The sequence below is a fragment of the Acomys russatus genome, chromosome 24 (genome assembly GCF_903995435.1).
Source record: "Acomys russatus chromosome 24, mAcoRus1.1, whole genome shotgun sequence".
In the NCBI taxonomy this organism is placed as follows: domain Eukaryota; kingdom Metazoa; phylum Chordata; class Mammalia; order Rodentia; family Muridae; genus Acomys; species Acomys russatus.
This window is the reverse complement of record NC_067160.1, coordinates 17,383,819-17,403,288: the sequence shown is the minus strand read 5'-3', so window position 1 is coordinate 17,403,288 and position 19,470 is coordinate 17,383,819. Positions and strand designations below refer to the sequence as shown.

The 19,470-nt window shown below is 41.7% G+C and overlaps 1 protein-coding gene and 1 non-coding gene across 2 annotated transcripts in view; one reads left to right on the top strand and one right to left on the bottom strand.

Annotated features, from left to right (window-relative positions):
• The window catches only part of Abcb11 (ATP binding cassette subfamily B member 11), a 69,771-nt gene extending 67,312 nt beyond the window's left edge, over positions 1-2,459 (bottom strand). The window contains exons 1-2 of the mRNA XM_051166401.1: positions 2,436-2,459; positions 245-347 (exon numbers count right to left, since the gene is read on the bottom strand). Of these exons, the coding sequence (XP_051022358.1) occupies positions 245-320 (76 nt within the window). The 5' untranslated portion in view covers positions 321-347; positions 2,436-2,459. The remainder of the gene's footprint in view (positions 1-244; positions 348-2,435) is intronic.
• Positions 2,460-8,272: 5,813 nt separating this feature from the next.
• On the top strand, positions 8,273-8,379 carry LOC127207792 (U6 spliceosomal RNA). The gene has a single exon (XR_007832994.1). It is a non-coding gene; the product is annotated as a U6 spliceosomal RNA (small nuclear RNA).
• The last annotated feature ends 11,091 nt before the right edge of the window (positions 8,380-19,470 follow it).

Genomic DNA, 19,470 nt, shown 5'->3' with positions numbered 1-19,470 from the left:
TCTTTCTCCCCCTTCCCTCCCTCCTGCTGTTTTGACTATATATTTGGATTTTTTCTCCAGATCATAAAATATTTGTATTTTCTGAATATCAAAAGAAACTCCTCTGGTTGTACGTCAGGCGCCTGCCCAATAATAGCTCCACGTATTGTAGCTGATTTCGCTCTGCTTCTTGAAACCTTACTAGGTTAGTCTCACTTTAGTCTTTGCTTTGCACAAGACTCAAGGAAACTCAGAGGCCACTTACATGACGCATCCGGTTCAAAAGCATGATTCTCCTCTCCAAACTTCCTCACACTGCGCAGAATCACCGAGTCAGACATGGTACCTGCAACGGGCACTCAACAACCCTAGAAGATAAAGCAGTTGCTGCAACTATTGTATATTTTCCCTTGAACAAAAGTAGCCAAGTAAACATGTGACTTGGTTCAAGAAACAAGCTTCTGAAATCAGTCTCAAACAAAAGCAAATCTTTTTTTTTCCCCCGAGATAGAGCTTCTTTGTGTAGCCTTAGCTGTCCTAGATTCACTTTGTAGACCAGGCTGGCCTCAAACTCACAGCAATCTGCCTGCCTCTGCCTCCCAAGTGCTGGGATTACAGGCGTGCACCACCACGCCTGGCCAAAAGCAAATCTTTTAACCGAATGATATTAGAATATTAGAAAATATTTTAAAAGATAAATGGAGAAGTGGATTAGAGTCATGATTCCACTCACTGTTACTTAATAGACTTTTGCCAACTTTTCAAAAGTTAGCCTAGTTGAAAGTGAGTGAGTCCAGCAGGAACCGAGGAAGCAGAGAAGGCATGATTAAAACGTGAAGTTAGGACTGGTTTTAATCACAGCTCTTGTTCTAAATATTCCCTGCTTCAAATACATCCCAATGATAGGCAATACTTTTAAAAAGGCAATCAGCCTCAAGACAATAAAAATGAACATGTCCATGAGCCATAAATGGAGATAAGAGAGCACACCAGTTGGTATTTCCACTATCGGTTCTAGATACAGACAAGGCGTGAGAGTTTATCTTCTGAAAGGACTAGAGGTTTCCCACACTAGGCCGGGGAGTAAAGGGCCCCTCTCCACGTGGAGCCAGAAGCTATGATGGACCTTCTATACTGTTGAAAGGCTTCTGAACACTTGCTGCCAATCATTGGCTGTGGAGTTATAGCTCACGATGAAAGGCAGATCTGTGAAGGTTATATAAGGAGATGGGATGTATATATAATATACATCCATACATGCACATGCATATAGATGCATATAACTATATATGCATGCTATTCAGATAAAAGAGCTGAAGGTAGACTTGTAAAAAGCTCTCAACTTCACCCAAATGCAATCACTTAGATGGAAATGACAGATACAATAATTGAAGAAGTGACTGCTAGCATAGCAGACTTTAGGTTGCCTTGAAGGCCTGGTCCCTTGTGCAGTGTTTAGTGATGGGGTGTTAGGGAAATGATTAGATCGTGAAGATTCTATTTTCATAAGTGGATTAACCCATTCCCAAATCCAGAAGTTGAATATATTATTGGAAGATGATGGAATATGGATGGTGAGCCACTGGGAGCCTGCTCTAGCTCCTTCCTGTCTCTTTCTTTGTTTCTTGGTCACTACAAGGTGAGAAGTGTCATCCTTCACTCATTCTCACCACCATGCTATTCAGCCTTGCCTCAGGCCTCAAGCAATAGAGTTAGCCAAAGCCATGAGCCAAAATTAACCTTTCTTCTTTTTAGGTTGTTTGTGGGAGGTATTTTGTTATAGCAACAACAACTATCAACCACTTCGAGAGCTGATCAGCATAAACAGACAAACAAACAAACAAATCAGTCAATGGACAATTTATATAGAAAGAGCAGAGCATCAAGAATAACCACAAGCTCTCCTCAAATCTATGAAATATATTACTCAGTGCAAGTAACAGACTGACAGATATGTTGTTATCAATAACTGGTGTTGGAAAATAAATAAACATCCTCAAAGTGCTGAGAAAAAATAACTTTTAACCTAATAATTTATATTGGGCCAAAAAAAAAAAAAATCACTCTGTCCACATCCTGACTCTGAGAGCAAAGAGAGTTTTCACTCACAAACCCAAGCAGCCATTACAGGATGTACCTTAGAAGAAAAAAGAATCCAGAAGGATCATGAAAAAGAACCAAGGATGAACACAAAAACTAACAAAATACCTCAGTATAGCCCATTGAGGCGCAAAATGGCGCTTAGCTTGTTATATTTCAAAGGGACAAGCATTAAAACTATGAAATAGTAAGCTGAACTGTTCAATGTGTGTATATATATATATACACACACACACACACACATATATACATATATATATATGTGAAGAGTGCTAAGATCATCCTCATAAGTGTCTAAGTCAATGTTCCAGTAATTACAAAGAGATGAACATCTGATTCAAACTACCAGGATAAACCTGAAAATCATGCTCAGTGAACAAAGACAGTGGTGACACCCTCCCTCATATCTTATCTGGTTCCATTTGTGTATAGGAAATGTCCAGTATGGCCAACCAACAGAGACGGTAAGTGATCGTCCAAGCCTGGAACAATCGTAGAAGACAGATCAGAAAAAAGTAACTGGTAATGAAGATAAGGTTCCACTGGGAAATGAGGAAACTATTCAAATATTGAATTGCAGGGGAGGTTGCATGATCTATCAATACACTAGAAACTGGGGTGTTGCACACTTCACGCAGATGAGCTACACACTATGTAAATTATACCTACTGTAGGTGGTTACCATGAACCCAGAACACTCAAGGTGAGAAAGTGCACAGTAGAGACACAATAGAGACTGATGCTTAGCTAGCTTTCTCCTCTTCATATAGTTTGAGACTCAAGACCATCGAGTGGTGCCCTCCCCACCCCTTTAGAATGGATCTTCCCATCCCAGGAAGGATCTTCCCTTCACAGGCAATAAGCAGAGAATATTGAATCTAAGTAATTCCTTCCTCACAGATAGGCTCAGGGGCTTATCTGATGGGTGACCCTGTGTCTTGTTGACAATGACTATCAATCACACTTGGGAGTTTTGATAAGGCTTTATTTAGCACAAATGTATGGAATCTGCAAACAAGAGTGCATTTAAATTACATTTGCCATACTTATAAAAATTGACTATTTCACAATCTGTATTAGACCATGTCTCCACCCATTGTTTGACATAAGAAAGGCTTGCAGCAATCCTAGGGCATATCTCTGCTAGAATGCGGCAGACATCCAGTTTCCAATGATAGACAGATTGGTTTGGCTGGTTCTTGAGAATGTGCCTCTCCCTGCAGAGGGTTTGTTTGTTTGGTTGGTTTTTTCCCCTTATCAACAGAAGTAGACTCATTACCTCTGAATCCTTTCTTAGCTAATACCTTACCATGCTTAATTAGCTCCTGAACTAACTATTTAATTCATTGCCAAAAGCTAAAGTCAGAATTTCTTGGTAATTTTCAATACTAATTTTTTTTCTAACCAATACAACAGGATTCAGGGTTGAAAACAAGATTTAACGCTATTTGGGGTTTTTTTGTTTTGTTTTGTTTTTGTCTGAATTTTTACATATTGAATAATTTTTGTCTCTCTCAATTCTGTCAGGAAAAGACTGAGAATTTTCAAAAATCTTTCAGAAAAATCAGTTTTCTGAGACATCAGAGAATCTAGCAGTTTATGTATATATATACATATATGTGTGTATATATATGCCTCTGTTTAACTAGGGTGTGCTTCCTTTTGATAAAATATGGAATCTTATCAACTCAGAACCAACCATTGAAGGTCAGTCCCCTGATGATAACTGGTAGGCTCAGCACTGATTTTTTTTTTCTCATGTTAGAGCATCAGCATGCTCCTGTGGAAGACCCCTGATGAGCAGAAGGGTGGATACCAGTATCTCATTGGATTGCTTGGGAGAACCTGGGACATGATAACATCCAGTGAAGGGTCTGAATGAGGGGCCTTGCAGACACTCCGGATGAAGGAGACAGACTCAGGGTCCTGAGAGCCATGCAGGTGCAGGCCTAAGATCCTGGGAGCACAAAGAGTCAATGTCCACCAGTTACTCTTGTGCACCTCATGGTGGCCTAGGTGCGCAGTGGCTGGGTGGAAATACCAGGCTAGAGCAGCATACCGATGCACTGACCCTCTCTATGGGCCTGTTCCACACTAACAACTGACTGCTGGTATTGCAGGAGGGAAGGGAGGATGGAGAGAGGAAGGGAGGGAGGGAGGGAGGGGAAACTGACTCTCAGAAGCTTGTTTCAAAATGAAGAATCCTACAATCCCAGTGCAATAAGAGATATATATATATATATATATATATATATATATATATATATATATATATATATATATATATATGTGTGTGTGTGTGTGTGTGTGTGTGTGTGTGTGTGTGTGTGTGACAATTTTATTGGAATATAGTTATTACACTCCTTCATGTTTTTTTTGTTTTTGTTTTTTAGTTGTCTTTGATTGTATCACTGAGCATCTCTGTCATAAATGGAATGTCCCTCCCTGTATTTACTCTCTGGCTCTTTACAGAAAAATCCTTCTGCATTGTGTGTCCTCCCATTCCAGTAGCACAAAATCTGTTCAGAGCAGTGAGAAAATCCTCAAAGATGTTATTTTTCAACTAAAATATTACCTAGAGCACCAGCCTTGTAGCCAGCTTCGCCCTTGTGGAGCTTCCCGGAGTGAGTGCAAAATGGGTGACAGATCCGTGAAACCCTGCCTGCCTGCGGTGGGTGTGATGACCACAGGTGAGGGGAAGCGTGAGAGCTAGCTGGGGAAGGCTTTGGAATGGGCACATTCACCATGAATTTATCCTGGAGAGAAATCCAAAGGAGACAAGGGAAGAGGGAAAGGGACGGAGGGAGGAGAAGAGCACAGGGAAGTCCCAGGCAAGAGCTCAGAATAGGGGAGGGCAGGGCCTCTCTGGAGCAGGGATAGATCCCTTAGCTCCTTGTGACCTCTCATACTGGGGATTTGGGGCTTTATCTCAAGAACAATGGAAGCCAGTGAAGGATTTCAGACAAGAAAAGAATAAGTAATATTTTAAAGACTCTGATAAGGCTTGAGATTCTGTAAATTATTAGTTCCAGCACGATCATGCTTTTACGATGGCAAATTTTAAAAGCCTTTCTGGTATTTTTTACTTTCGGTGATCTCTTTTTCAAGCTATTCGCCCATTTTTGCCTCACAGACACATTTTTTCTTTTTTTGAGACAGCTGATGTACAAAATAGCATTGCTATAAGTCAGTCCCCATGGCCTCCCTCAGTGTATACATTACCAAGAAATCAGTCACGCATCTTTACATGTCTACCCAAGCACTGTACCCTTATCATATGACAACGATAAGCTTTTGGTAAATATGAAACACAACCATCATAAACATAGATTTTAAAAAAGAAAAAAAGGAAAAAAACAAACAAACAAAACCCAGACTTGCAAAGCAGAGACTTGAACGCTACAGGCAAATGCAGGTCACTTACCTATGGATGTGAATTTGAGGAAACCAGGAGAAGCAAGAGACCCCACTATGGAAAGTCAGGGTTGTGCACCCCTTTCTAAGTTCAGCTTTCATCGTAATAAAGCATTGAACAGAAATCAGGCTTTTTCCAGAACACTATCTATTTGCTGACAGGTCAATGGCCTAAAGTCCAGATCTAGCACAGTTCAGTGACATGAGAGGAAAGGTCAAACATACTCAAAGCAGTAACCCCAAACCCAGAGTGCACTGGGAGCCTTCCAGGGGTGTCAACAAGCTTTAGAAAAATGCTAGTTTACCTTAGAGCAAGGCCTAGTGGCAGAGGGCCTGGAAAGTGACCTGACTCTTCTTTTGTAAGCCCTCGAGTTTAAAAAGTTACTTAAAAATCTAAGAAGACAAAACTATTTCTTATCTTCTCTCCTGGATTTGAAGTGACAGGCCCATGTGACACCCTGAGGTTGCAGGCCCTCAGTGATCTGGACCCAGGCCCAAAGTGTCATAGAGAATTGATAAAAATTCAATTGCCTCCTGGTTAGAACTCTCTGAGCACACAGATGACCCTTGAGCCCTGGTCCGATCAGTCAGTAGCCTCAGCTCTGCCCACCAGCTGAAGGGCTTTATATGCACTAGGAGCTGTCCAGGCCTTCCCTTCTGCCCTATTACTATTAATCTCCACCTATTTCAAAAGAAAATAAAAGCATTTTGTTTTTACTATTTTTCTTCATTCATTTGAATTACATTGTTCTATAAAAAGTAACGTAGCTGCTGGATGTGGTGGCACATGCCTGTAATCCTAGCACTCAGGAGGCAGAGGCTGGTGAATCTCCGTGAGTTCAAGGCCAGTCTGATCTACAAATCGAGTCCAGGACAGCCAAGGCCACACAGAAAAATCCTATCTCAGCTGGGTGGTGGTGCCTTTAATCCCAGCACTTGGGAGGCAGAGGAAGGTGAGTCTCTGTGAGTTCGAGGCCAGCCTGGTCTACAGAGTGAGTTCCAGGACAGCCAAGGCTACAATGAGAAACTTTGTCTAGAAAATAAAAAAAAAAAAAATAGAAACAAAAGCAAAACAAAACTAAACCCCCCAAAAATAATATAGCCATATGATTCAAAATGCTAGTTTTGAATTTAGTTTTTATATTTCTCCCTCCAAAAGGGTGGTAGGATTGTTACTGAACATGGGGGTCACAATTTGTGCTCCAAATCAGCACTGACCACTTGTCTTCTATAAGCCAATAAAAATAGCTAAATTAATAATGGATGGCAGAAAAAAAAAAAAAAAAGGAAATGTATTCAGTGTTTTACACTGGGAAAAGATACAGAGATACAGTGAATACTCAGCCTTTGGTTTAATGAGATCAAGGTTTAAATAGAGCACCAAAGAAATGCCCCCCTAAGCAGTTCTGGTCCAGGTGTGGTCCTGCCCACCACTGGCTGGGCTTCCCTCCTGTAAGGTGGCCCAGCAAATTGTTAGAACTGTATGAGATTGATCAGGATGGAAAGTAAATAAAAAAGTTAATGAAGGAAAGGAAGAAGAAGAGGAGGAGGAGGAGGAGGGGGGAGATGGGAGGAGGAGGGAAGAGGAGGAGGAGAGGGAAGAGGGAGGAAGAAGAGGAGGAGGAAGAGAAGGAAGGGGAAGAACTGTGTGAAATCTCAATAGACAAGTTTTCACTTTGGTTGGTGTCTCTTCTCCCAGTATGAGATTCCTGGGAATATTTCTGTCGCTGTTGTTGTTTGTTTGTTTGTTTGTTTGTTTGTTTAGGGGAGGGGTGTGCTGTTTTCACCAGTCTGATGATCAGATTGAGAAACAAATGCCACCTCTTTAGAATATCTTTATTTCTTCCAGGCCAGATATAGGAGCAGGAAAAAGGCTGAACTTGCAAGGCAGTTGTTTCTGAAAGCATTCCCACCACACCAGCAGCTGGGATTGAGCAAAAAGGCTGGATGTTGCAATACGGTGGCATGCATACTTACCTAAGGAGGTGAAGACAGGCCAAGAATGGCTTTCAGAGGCAGGGATGACTTGTAGACCGTCTGAGGCTAGAAAGTCAACCAGGTGGAACAGAATAACAGAGCATGGCTCTAGGGGAAAGGCTTGCACCAACTACAAACTCCTTTGCATGGTTATCACTCTACAGATCAATATGAATTGCAAAAACTCAGAACCAATCATCTAATAGAATGCAATTGGCTGTACTTTGGTAGCATAGGTAGTAACAGAAAGAAAAACAATCAGAGTTTCCTTGGGTGCCTTTGGTTTTCAAGCAAGTCATATGGAAGGATATAGTTTCTGTGGTTTTGTTCATTACAGAAGGAAGCAAAAAGAACTGGCTTCATATTTAGGTTCTGCCTCTTACTTGCTTCTTGGTTTAGCTATGGTAATGATACTTGCTACCTGCATCTCTCTCATATGAAGTCTGCCATCCTTTGCGTGGGACAGAGTCAATAGTGGAGGAAGATTCTCCATATTCATGCAAGGACTGAGGATGATGAACCTGTCATCTTGAAGATGCGGCTCTCAAAGTCTCCTTGGACAGTGACATCGAACTGTCACACAGGGAAGGATAATATGTGGAGTATTTTAGGTGAACAGTTTCCATCAGCCAAGCCTAGGGGTGGCATTCATTAGTCATATTCTTATCTCATTCACAGGGACTCTGTCATATGACTACTTCGTACTGGAAGAAAAACTAGGTCTAACTAGGTCTAACTAAATCCTAACTTTGTGCCTAGAAAGCCTGGATAAAAGCTAGCAACCTCAAGAAATGAGGGTTGAGTGCTCACTTCAGCAGCACATATAATAAAATTGGAATGAGACAGAGAAGATTAGCATGGCCCCTGCACAAGGATGACACGCAAATTCGTGAAGCGTTCCATCATTTTTTAGTTGGTTAGGGGATAAGATCTTTTTAGATCGAGATAAAGAAGTTAAATTACTAGAGTTGAGATAGGTTAGATATAGAATTTCATTCCGAAATTTAAACCCAACAAGACAGGAAAGACGTTTACTTCAAGCTGGACAAATACAAATAGCCAAACCACTATGAATGTAACATTTATAGAACTCATGACTCTCGCATGGTTCTCCCCTGCTGTCTGTGGTTTGTTTTATACACGTGTAACAAAATAAATGTATTTTAAAAATAAAATGAAATGAAATGAAAATTTAAATAAAAAAAAAGAAACGGGGTTTGAAATCATGAAGATTTTAGTTTATGTAGTACTACTTATGTGGCTAAGGTCAATGACTCCATCTCAAGAAGTGTCAATTTCTCCATCTGTAAAAAAGGAGTGGGAATACCAGACTCCAGCTGGGACCTCACTGAGCTTTGCATTCTACAGCTGTAGTATGTTTGAATATGGAGGCAGAGATAGCTCTCTCTAAGTATGAGAGCTAAAAACCAGTTGGCCTGACTCTCAGGGAGCATGCTCCAAGGTTAGCAAGAGGGGATCTGAGTCAGAGATTCACAAAGAAACAGAAGGGCAACTAACTCAGTAAAACAAAACCCCACTGGGCTACCCCAGAAAGAGGAATGCAGTAGAAATCTCACCCAAAAGCTAAGCCAGGTGGCCAGGCCAAGAAGAGGCTGGCAGACCTACCCACGGCTCTACAAAGCTTCAAGTCTGAAATCAGATTTCGATGAACCATTCCTTCCTCTGGCCAGACAGGAATTCCTTTTTGTTACTCTCCACAACTCACCCATCTGTGGCTAGGTGCTGACTGACAGAGAGCTTACTGCTTAAAGCTAAGATAGTTTGAGAGGCTGTTACAAGGAATAATCAGGAAGAGCAGCTGTAACTCCAAGGTGGGAGAAAGCCAAGGGAGACCATCCAGACAAGTGCTGATCTGCCATTATGACGGGCGATGTGGGCCCAGGGGTCCTGCTCAAACTATGCCACCAGCCAAAGACAATACATGCAGTAAACTTCGAACCCCTACCCAGATCTACCCAATGGACAGGACATTCTTCACAGTTGAGTGGAGAGTGGGGTCTGACTTTCACACAAACTCTGGTGCCCCATATTTGACCACGTCCCCTAGATGGGGAGACCTGGTGGCACTCAGAAGAAGGATAGCAGGCTACCAAGAAGAGACTTGATACCCTATGAGCATATACAGGGGGAGGCGGTCCCCCTCAGTCACAGTCATAGGGGAAGGGAGTAAGGGGAAAATGAGAGGGAAGGAGGAATGGGAGGATACAAGGAATGAGATAACAATTGAGGTGTAATATGAATAAATTAATAAATTATATTAAAAAATAAAAAATAAAAAAAAATAAAAGACAAGTGCTGAAGGCTGGACATCCACATCCCTAAAAGTGAAAGCGGCAGGGAACTCAGTGCAGGCAGTAGAGTGTGCAAAAGAGCAACAATGGCACCCTGGGTGGCTAAGAGAAAACTAATAATTGAGAGTGAACCTTCAGTTTGGCAGCCCTGAGCCTGAGAGTGGGTAGCTTGCTTCTCCCTTCTCTTTACATGTGGAGGCACACCAGCTAGAGCAGTTGCCACTCCAGGGTGTATGCACCCAGCAGTCTTCGGAAAGAGGGAGAATATGCCTGGGTGACAGACTTCAAGGGTAATCTCAGACCCTTAGGCAGAAGCCAAACCAAACTACTGAAAGATTAGTGAAGCTCTTAGGGCTCATAGGAGAAGCTTCTTTGTACACGGTGCATGGCTGCTAACACAGACACTCAGAACTAGTCAAAGTACAGAGAGGACTGTGGAGTGCTTAGCCACAAGTGGGACATCTCGCTGAGGGCTCAGGGACCACCGTGGGAGAAGGGATGGGAGAATTGTAAGAAAGAGCAAAGGTTGGGAAGGAGCAAAGAGAAGCAGTGTCATCTGGGAATGCAAGGCTCACAGTAGCTGTGGTTGGCTGCATAGGACTTGTACAAGGGCAACCAATCAACACTCTAGCCTGAAGGGATTGCAGAGCTCGCACACCTAACTGAGAAGCAATAGTCAGCTGACAGCTTCTGGGGAAACTGTTTGGCTTTTTTTGGTTTTGTTTTGTTTTTTTCTTTTTTAAGGGTTAACCCTAGTATGTCAACCACACTCCACTGGGTGGCCCTGATACACGTGAGTGTTTAAACATCAGAAACTGGAGAAGAAGAAAGGCTTATTTTTTTAAAAAAACAAGAACATAATTTAGGGGCGGGAAATATGGGATATGTCTCAGAAGAGGCCAGGAAGATTTGTGGCAGTGAATATGATCAAAATACAATGTATGAAAGTCCTGTAGAATTAATAAAGACCTTTTTTTTTTTTTAACTAAAACAAAATTCATATGGAAGCACAAAAAAAAAAAAAAAAAAACCATGAATAGCCTAAGTCACGGTGAGGACAAAGAACCATGTTGAAGGCATCACAATGCTTAATTTTAAATTACACTACAAGTTACAGTAACAATACCATCACACCATCACAGTAGTGGCACAAAAACAGACACTAACAATGGGTTAGAATCAAGGACCCACACAACTGTAACCACCTAATTTTTGACAAAAATGAGAAAAACACATGTCAGAGAAAGGACAGTTTCTTCGATGAGTAGTACTGGAAAGGTAGATATTCGCCTGTAAATGCGTGAAGGCAGAACTCTGTGCTGAGCAAAGATCAATTTAAACTGCATCAGTGATCTTAATGTGACCACAACCTCTGATAAAGTTAGAAAGAAATCCAGAAAATACTTCAATATATAATACAGGCTACGACTTTCCAAAACAGGCCCCCATAGAACAAGCAACACTCACAGGGAGTAGCAAGTGGGATTGCCTGAAATCAAAGGGCAATGCAGTAAAGGGAACAGTCGGCAGGGTGAAGAGACCAGCCACAGGGCAGGAGAAAATCTTAGCTGGCATCTATAAAGAGCTTCAAATTTTAAACAGCAAAAGACCAATCATCAAGTCAATAAATGTGCAAATGCATGAAACAGTTCTCAGAGAAGAAGTACAAACGGCCAAGATGTTTTTAAAGAGCGACTCAATATCCCTAGCCATTACTGAAACGCTAAAACTGCATTGGGAATCTATCTCACCCCAGTCAGAATGTCTACTGACAAAAATAAAGCAACTAACAGCAAATGCCATCAAGGATGTGGAAAACCAGGGACCTGTGTACACTGCTGGTGGGAACAGAAATAGTATGGAAGGTTTGCATAAAACTAAAAACGGAACAACTGTGGCACCCAGTTATACACTTTGAGAAATACTGGAAAGATCATAATGAGCATACCACAGAGACACCTACCTGCACATCCTATTTACTGCTGGGCAGTGCACAATAGTCATGTTAAGGGGCCAGTCTAGATACCTGCCAACAGGTGAACCAATAAATATAATGTGGTAGGTATGAGTACAGAGAGAGACAGATAGAAGGGTGTGTGTGGTGAATTTTATTAAGCCATAAAGAATACACACGCACGCACACACACACACACACACACACACACACACACACACACACACACACCTCTGACATGGAAATAGTAAGGGCACTATCAGGGAAGAGAAGGATCTAAAAGAGAGGGCAGTAGGAGGAGAAAAAATATCACATATTTCTCTCATTTTTTGAATCTAGGTTTAATTGTTTATGTATTTGTAACATGAAAAAAGGGGGGGGGGCGGAACTATTTGGGAGAATGAAGAAGACCAGTTAGGTGGCAAAAGTGAGGAAAGTACAGAGATGTGTAGGTATAAAGATGTCATAATAAAACCAGTAACTTTTGAACCATTAATAAAAAAAAAATCAGCGAGCAGGCAGATGATGCACAGACATATCTGCATGAAAATAACCATAATAGAAAACACTAAAATAGGAATTAAGACATTTTTAAATAAATTAAAAATCAATGAATTTAAAAAGTAGATGAAATATGTTGGTTCCCAGCTACTTATCATCTTTAGGACACATGTCTTGGACAAAACTTTTATTTTTATTTCCCTCTCTAATGAAGAAAAAGAACACAAAAATGTATAGTTGATTCATTAGCAAACAGACAGATGTGGTGACAGACAGCATGATCCCAGCACTTAGAAGGCAGGAACTTATTATAAGTTTGCGGCTAGCCTAAACTACATAGTGAGGCCCTCTCAAACAAACAACAGACGAGAGTCCTTTACTGTAATAATAGATCTTGTTTTTCTTTCTCCTGCCCTGAAGCAACATCATAGAAAATATGAGGTAACATCAGAACTTTTACAAGAGCAAAGAATAAGTACAATAAATGAGAAAGTTGGGAAGAACTCTTCTAGAGAATAAAAGAAGTCATGGTGTTAAGGCATTACCACTGTCACATGGATTCTTTTGTCCTTACAAGAGGACCAGGCTGCCTGATGCTTTGCATGATAGGGTTTTTGTTTCTTAGTCTTATCCAGAACACCTCCCTCTTGAAGTGATGCATCAGTCTTGGAAATAATCCTTTGCTGATGCTTGTTTCAGGTAAGCACAGGTCACAGAGATCTGTGCCAAATGGCTGTGAATTTGGCGTGGGTGGTGTCTACTAATTGTTAGCTTAGAGCGAGGTGGCTCCTGCTTCACACAACATACACTGGGTAACAGAGAACAGTTTTGCCAAATTAGTCAAACTCATCCTTGAAAAACAACCCAATAAACTCCTGAACGCCATATCTAGCTTTCTTTAAACTTTCCAGCCACATAGATGTTGGTTAGAAAAAAAAAAAAAAAACAATATTTTAGCTTTTGAAAGTGAAAAGAAGACCAGCATATTGTTTCTGTTGTTCTGTTCCAAATGGCTGCTCAGCGCCTCTCAACCCCTTCTTTAGTTAACGCTGAGTGACACCTTGAGAAACCAGGAGCCTTGGCCTGTGAAACACTGCTCACCTGTGTATTAGGCAGGGTTCTCTCGAAAAGCTAAACTGACAGCATGTATGTACATAATAAAAGAAAAGGATTGATTAGACCGGCTTAAGGATGTGGTCTGGCCCATAATGGAAAGGCCAAGAAGCTAATTTTTCGGTCCACAAGGCTAGATGTCTCTGCAGTCCTAACGCTAGATCCCTGGAAAATCACTGGTCCTCTACTGCCTAGTATGTATTTCCCACAACCAAAAGCAACATGAAATCCCTTCATCAGGAACTGGGAAGGTGGGGTTCCCACTGTATCTCCCTTTAGCTCTCTTAACTGGCCTGTGCAGAAGACAGATGGATCCTGTAGAATGTGAGTTGACTATCACAAACTTAATCAAGTAATAATGCCACCTGCAACAGCTGTATCATATGAGGAGTCCTTTCTTTAGCAGATTAACACATCTCCTGGGACATGGGATGCAGCTATTGATCCAGCAAATGCCCTTTTCTTAGTGTCTGTTCATAAGGACCAGTGGAGTTCATTTGTTTTCAGCTGTCAAGGGCAGCAGTGTATGTTTACAATTTTCCCTTCAGGATGTGTTAACCCTCCAGCTCTATGTTATAGCTCAGTTAGAAGGGCATCTTGATTATCTGTCTCTTCCACAAAGCATCACACTGGTTCACTATATTGATGACATTAAGCTGATTGGACCAAATGGTATCAAATGCTTTGGATGTGTTGGTAACACGTGCACATCAGAGGATAGGAAATAAACCTGATCAAAATGCCAAAGCCTTTTGTATCTCAGTGAAATGTCTAGGAGTGCAGTGGTGTGGAGTATGCAGACATATTCCTTCTCAGATGAAGGATGTGCCAGCCCCCTCCCACTACCAAGAAAAGGTACAACATTTAAGAGGCCTGTTTGGATTCTGGAGGCAGTATGTGCCTCACCTGGGTGTGTTATTCTGGCCCATAGACTGAGTAATTCAGTAAAACCTCAGCTCTTAGTGGGGCCAGAGCCAGGAGAAGGCTTCCCAACAGGACCAGGCTGCTGTGCAGAATGCTGGACCACTTGATCCAGAGGGCCTGATGGAGCTTACGGCGCTTACGGTGCCAATGGCAGAGTAGACAGGGCTGCTAGCTGGAACTTTCCACAGGCTCCTGCCTTGGTTTGCTTCCTATTACTCTGATAAAGACCATGACCATAGGCAACTTGGGGAAAAGAAGCAGGCATTTTTTCCATATACATTTATTTTATCGCACATGCATAAAACAAACTACATACAGCAGGGAGAACCATGTGACAATCATGAGTTCTATAAATGTTACATTCATAGTGATTTGGCTGTTTGTATTTGTCAAACTTGAAGTAAACATCTTTCCTGTCTTGTTGGGTCTAAATTTCTCAATGAAATTCAATAGCTATCTTATTTCATCTCTATTAACGTAACTCCTTTATCTTGATCTAAAAAGATCTTATCCCCTAACTCACTAAACTTGATTGTAGAACTAAACTATTTGTTCTTCAATACCCCTCAGAGACTTGAGAAGGAATAAGACTTAAATTCCTGAGTGAACCAGCAGTGTAGTTTAGCAGCTTCCAAAGTGAACAAAATGACTGAGACAGTTTGCTGCCTGAACAGTCATCCAACACTCTCTACAATGTTGGAGCCTCATCTTTCTCCTTCTGGCCCAATGTCTCTGCCAGACTTATTCACACGGCAGGAACTATTGAGGACCCTGTCTTGGCGGAGTTCAGCCGTCAACTCTGCCTGTGTCTAAGCTGCCCGTTTTTAGGCAGAATTCTGTTTGTAGCAGGCATTTTTTAATCTTATAACTCTCAGGTCACAGTTCATCACTGAGAGAAGTTAGGCCAGGAACTCAAACAGGGCAGGAGCCTGGAGGCAGGATCTGAGGCAGAGGCCATGGAGGGATGCTGCTTACTGTCTTGCTCCTTGTGGCTTGCCCAGCCTGCTTTCCATCAGCCCCGAGGTGGCACTGCTCACAATGAGCAATGTCCTCCCACATCGTCATTAATCAAGAAATTCCCTGACAGGCTTGCCTACAACCCAAGATGGCGGAGGTGATTCCCTAATAGAGTCCCTTGTCCCAGATATGTCTTAGGTTTTTGTCAAGTTGGAAAAAAAATCAAATGACAAGCAGTGAGCTGCTTAGACCTGGTTCACTAATGCACTTCTCCCAGCCCTTTACAGCCACATATTTGAGGAGTTATAGTTGAAATAATCACTGGAAGTCATTAACCAGCAGGTGTCATGGTTCACCTCTATAACCCCAGCATTCTGGGAGTAAAGACATGAGGATCTTCAACTCAAGACCCTGTCCTGAAACCAAACCAACCCAAATCAGAAAAGGAGCTGGCTATGGAGACTCCATCTTAAGCATCAATCCTTCAACTAAGATAGGGAACAATAAAATATCTGAAGCCAAAACCTAACTGGTATCCACTCAGAGAGACCTGGTGAGGCGACATCTATAACTGTAGGACACCCTCTCTGAAATGTCCTCGGACCCCACACGAGAGTCCACATGGCCTCACAGGATTCCTGATCACCTGTGGAGGGACCACTTCCTGTACTCTCAGGAGCTCACTTCAATGTGGTCCACGTTTACTTCCTTAAGTAATATGTGCTGAAGACAGACACCCACTACTCTCCCTTCCCCCTTCCCTTTCCTCCCCTCCTCCTCCTCTCCCTCCTCCTCCTCCCCTCCTCCCTCCTCTCCCTCCTCCTCCCCCTCCTCATTCTTCATACCTATTGTATGTGGATAAAGACATAAATGCACATGTCAAGCACAAGCAAAACTCGTGATGCGTTATATTCTGTTCCTCCCTCTCAAGTCAGATCTCGAGGGCCTGGTTTTTCTGCTTCTGTGGCAAGGAACACTTAACATACACAACGTTTGCCAGAATCTATAGCCTAACCTCAAAGACAACTCAAGCTTCCCATGCTCTAACCTAGTGCTATATTCATATCACTTTAAACTCTCCGCGCTAATGATTCGCCTTTCAGATTCACAAGACTAGGACTCAGAGAGACAAGTCATTGACTCGTCCAAAGAGACCCACGCGTAAGTTTCATTTGACTCCAAGTCTCTTGTTTATGAAATTCACACCCTGTCCACAAAGCCAAACTGCTCCTTAGAGACCTTTACCATTCCTTTAGTTCACCTTGCCTGAAAGCCACTATTGGATTATTAATTCCTTTCTACTAACAGTCTTCCAGCTTTATATAATGTTAAGGCAAACATGCATTCAAGGGAAGTTGGCTCTTCCAGGACAAGCCCCAGGTCCAGCTGTACCAGACATGGTCCCTATAACACTCTTCTGCTTTTGATGGGTTAAAGGCAGAATTGTGACCCAATGTTGTTCAGTGTAAAAGATATTTACTGCTATCTGGAAGTGTTACAGCTCTGAGGGGAAAGGCAGCCTGGCAGTCAGGAGCCAAGGAATACCACAAAGTCACATCGCACAATAAACACCACACAAGAGATTTATTGGGAAAGACACAGGGGTGGCTCCCTGGACTAGGCAACCTTCCTCAGCAGCAGGGAACCGAGCAGGAGGCAGGCTTTATATAGGATTTCTGGGGGGTGGGGGACAAAGATTTCAAAGGTGGATAATTTCCAGGGTGGGGATTGGTGGGATTCAAGCCAAACTCAAGAATAGGTGGAGTTTGGTAGGTTTTCAAACCCAGAAGTGGACTCAGACCTTTTTCCCTACAATATCCCTCAAGAGTTTTAACAGGAGAAATTATTTTGTACTTGGGTTGTTTTTGTTTTGTTTTGTTTTCCTGTTTTCAACATGTCTGAGAGGCTGCAGTAGCCACCTGGAGGCCATGGTGTGACACACTAATGACAAAGACTCTCACGCTGAGGATGGTGGGGTGGTGGGGTAGAAACACCCAGAACCTGATGGTAGGATTAAATCACTAAACCATCTGTGGACCCAACTATGTTCAGGTATCATGTGGTGTGAAATAACTGCCTTTGTCACATAAGCCATTATCAATAGGATATACCTTTATTTGCAACTGCATATACACTAACTGATACTGCTTACATTCCCAGAGAATTTCAGAAGTTACATTTGTAAAGGCACAGCTATATCTGTAAACACCCACCCCTCATACGTTGAGAGAAAACAGTCCATCTTGACGGAAAGCTCATTAAGACCTAAGACTTTTTTTTCCCCTCCGAGACAGGGTTTCTCTGTGTAGCCTTGGCTGTCCTGAACTCACTTTGTAGTGACGAGGTTGGCTTCAAACTCATAGTGATTCACCTGCCTCTGCCTCCCTCAGTGCTGGGACTGAAGGTGTGCACCACCACACCTAGCTCACAAATCATACTTAAGGAAGTTAAAACATTTCATCCTTGATGCTCATCATCCTCTTTGAGGTAGGCTGGGTGTTGCCAGGAGTTAACCTGTCTCATTGTCAATGAATCTTTGAAATAATAAAAAACATTTTAAAATGCCATATTCTGTATGTCTCAGAGATTTTTGAAGATCTTATCTAACTGTTTTACTTTATCTCTCTATAGAATCATATCTATATGTTATACCTAAGATGTATATTCTTGTGATAAAAATAGACTAGTAATTGATATTACTATGATCCCATACCTTATGGAGATGGTTTCAAATGTGGCAAACAAGCCACTGGGGAAAATGTCCTTATTTCTACTACAGACATAATTCTGCCTAAAAAAGGGCAAGCTTGGATGCAGGCAGAGTTGACGGCCAAACGTGATAGTTCTTGCCTCACAAGTATGTGTATCAGATATTTTGGACCAGAAGGCAGAAGATGATGCTCCAATGTTATGGAGAGTTTTGGGTGACTGCTCAGGTAGCAAACTGTCTTTGTTATCTTGTCATTGGGGAAGCTACTAGCCTGTATCTCCTGTATACTCAGGCAATTAATTTTATTCCTTCTCAATTCTCTGATGGGGTTAAAGACCAGATACTTTAGTTTTACAAGTAAGCTTAGTATTTTAGGGATTAAGATGTTTTTATGTCTAGATAGATGTTTTAAGTCTATCTTATCATGATGAAATATGATAGATAATGATTTACATTCAGAAGTTTAGATACACCAAGATAGGAAAGATGTTTTTTCAAGGCTGCCAAGTACAAATAGCCAAAACACGAAGAATGTAACATTTATATAATTCCTGATCATTTCATGGTTCTTCTTGCTGTAGTTAGTTTATTGTATACATGTGTAATAATATAAATGTATATGTAAAGAATAGAAAATATTTAATTAAAAAAACAAAAACAAAACAAAATTTCATCCCACAGGGAATTTTGCTAATCTCAGGAAGTAAACAACTCAAAAGCCTCAGAAAGTCCCTGAAACTGATTAGATTCACTAGGCCTTTCCTTCCTCGAGCTTATATAAGTAGTAAAAAAGACTTCTGATAGATACTCTCAGATGAGAATAGCTGCCTAAGAGGCAGAGACCGCTGAGCTTCCTGGGAATGACAGTCTCCAACCTGTTGAGCTGCTTGCAAGCTACGCATTGAGCTCCAGGTTTCCACCATTTGTGTTTCCAGCTCTTCCATGCTAGGATAGCCTTTTGATGATGTGGCCATCTTTGAGTCATTTCTGAACCCATCATTTCACCCATACTCCTATAAGTAACCCTAATAAAACTCATTGTTCCACTAGGTTGATCTTCAGTTGTACCCTTACTTTGGTCGGTAGTTAGCTTCATATCTGGCATTTTTTCATGTCTCTGTAAGAATAGTGTCATATAGCGCGCACGCACACACACACACACACACACACACACACACACACACACATTTATATATATTGTAGAGATTTTATCATAGAGATTTAGAAAATGGCACAGGAAAGCAAGAAAATACAAGAAGGTCAAAGCAGTCCACCTAAGAGCTCTTTAATGACACATCTTAAATCCCCGTTCCAATGACTCATTACTTTAATGACCTTTGACTTCCTTTTCCTGCCCCATGTGAGTTCCTGATGTGTCACTATTTATTCACAAGCACTGTTAAAACAATAAGCTTCTCTGGCCTCCTCATCCCTATTTCCTGATTTTCTTTCTTATTGTCTATTTCAATTGTACCTGGCTGAACCAGTCACTCAGATGACCATCACGCTGAAGCCCTGGTACGGATTTC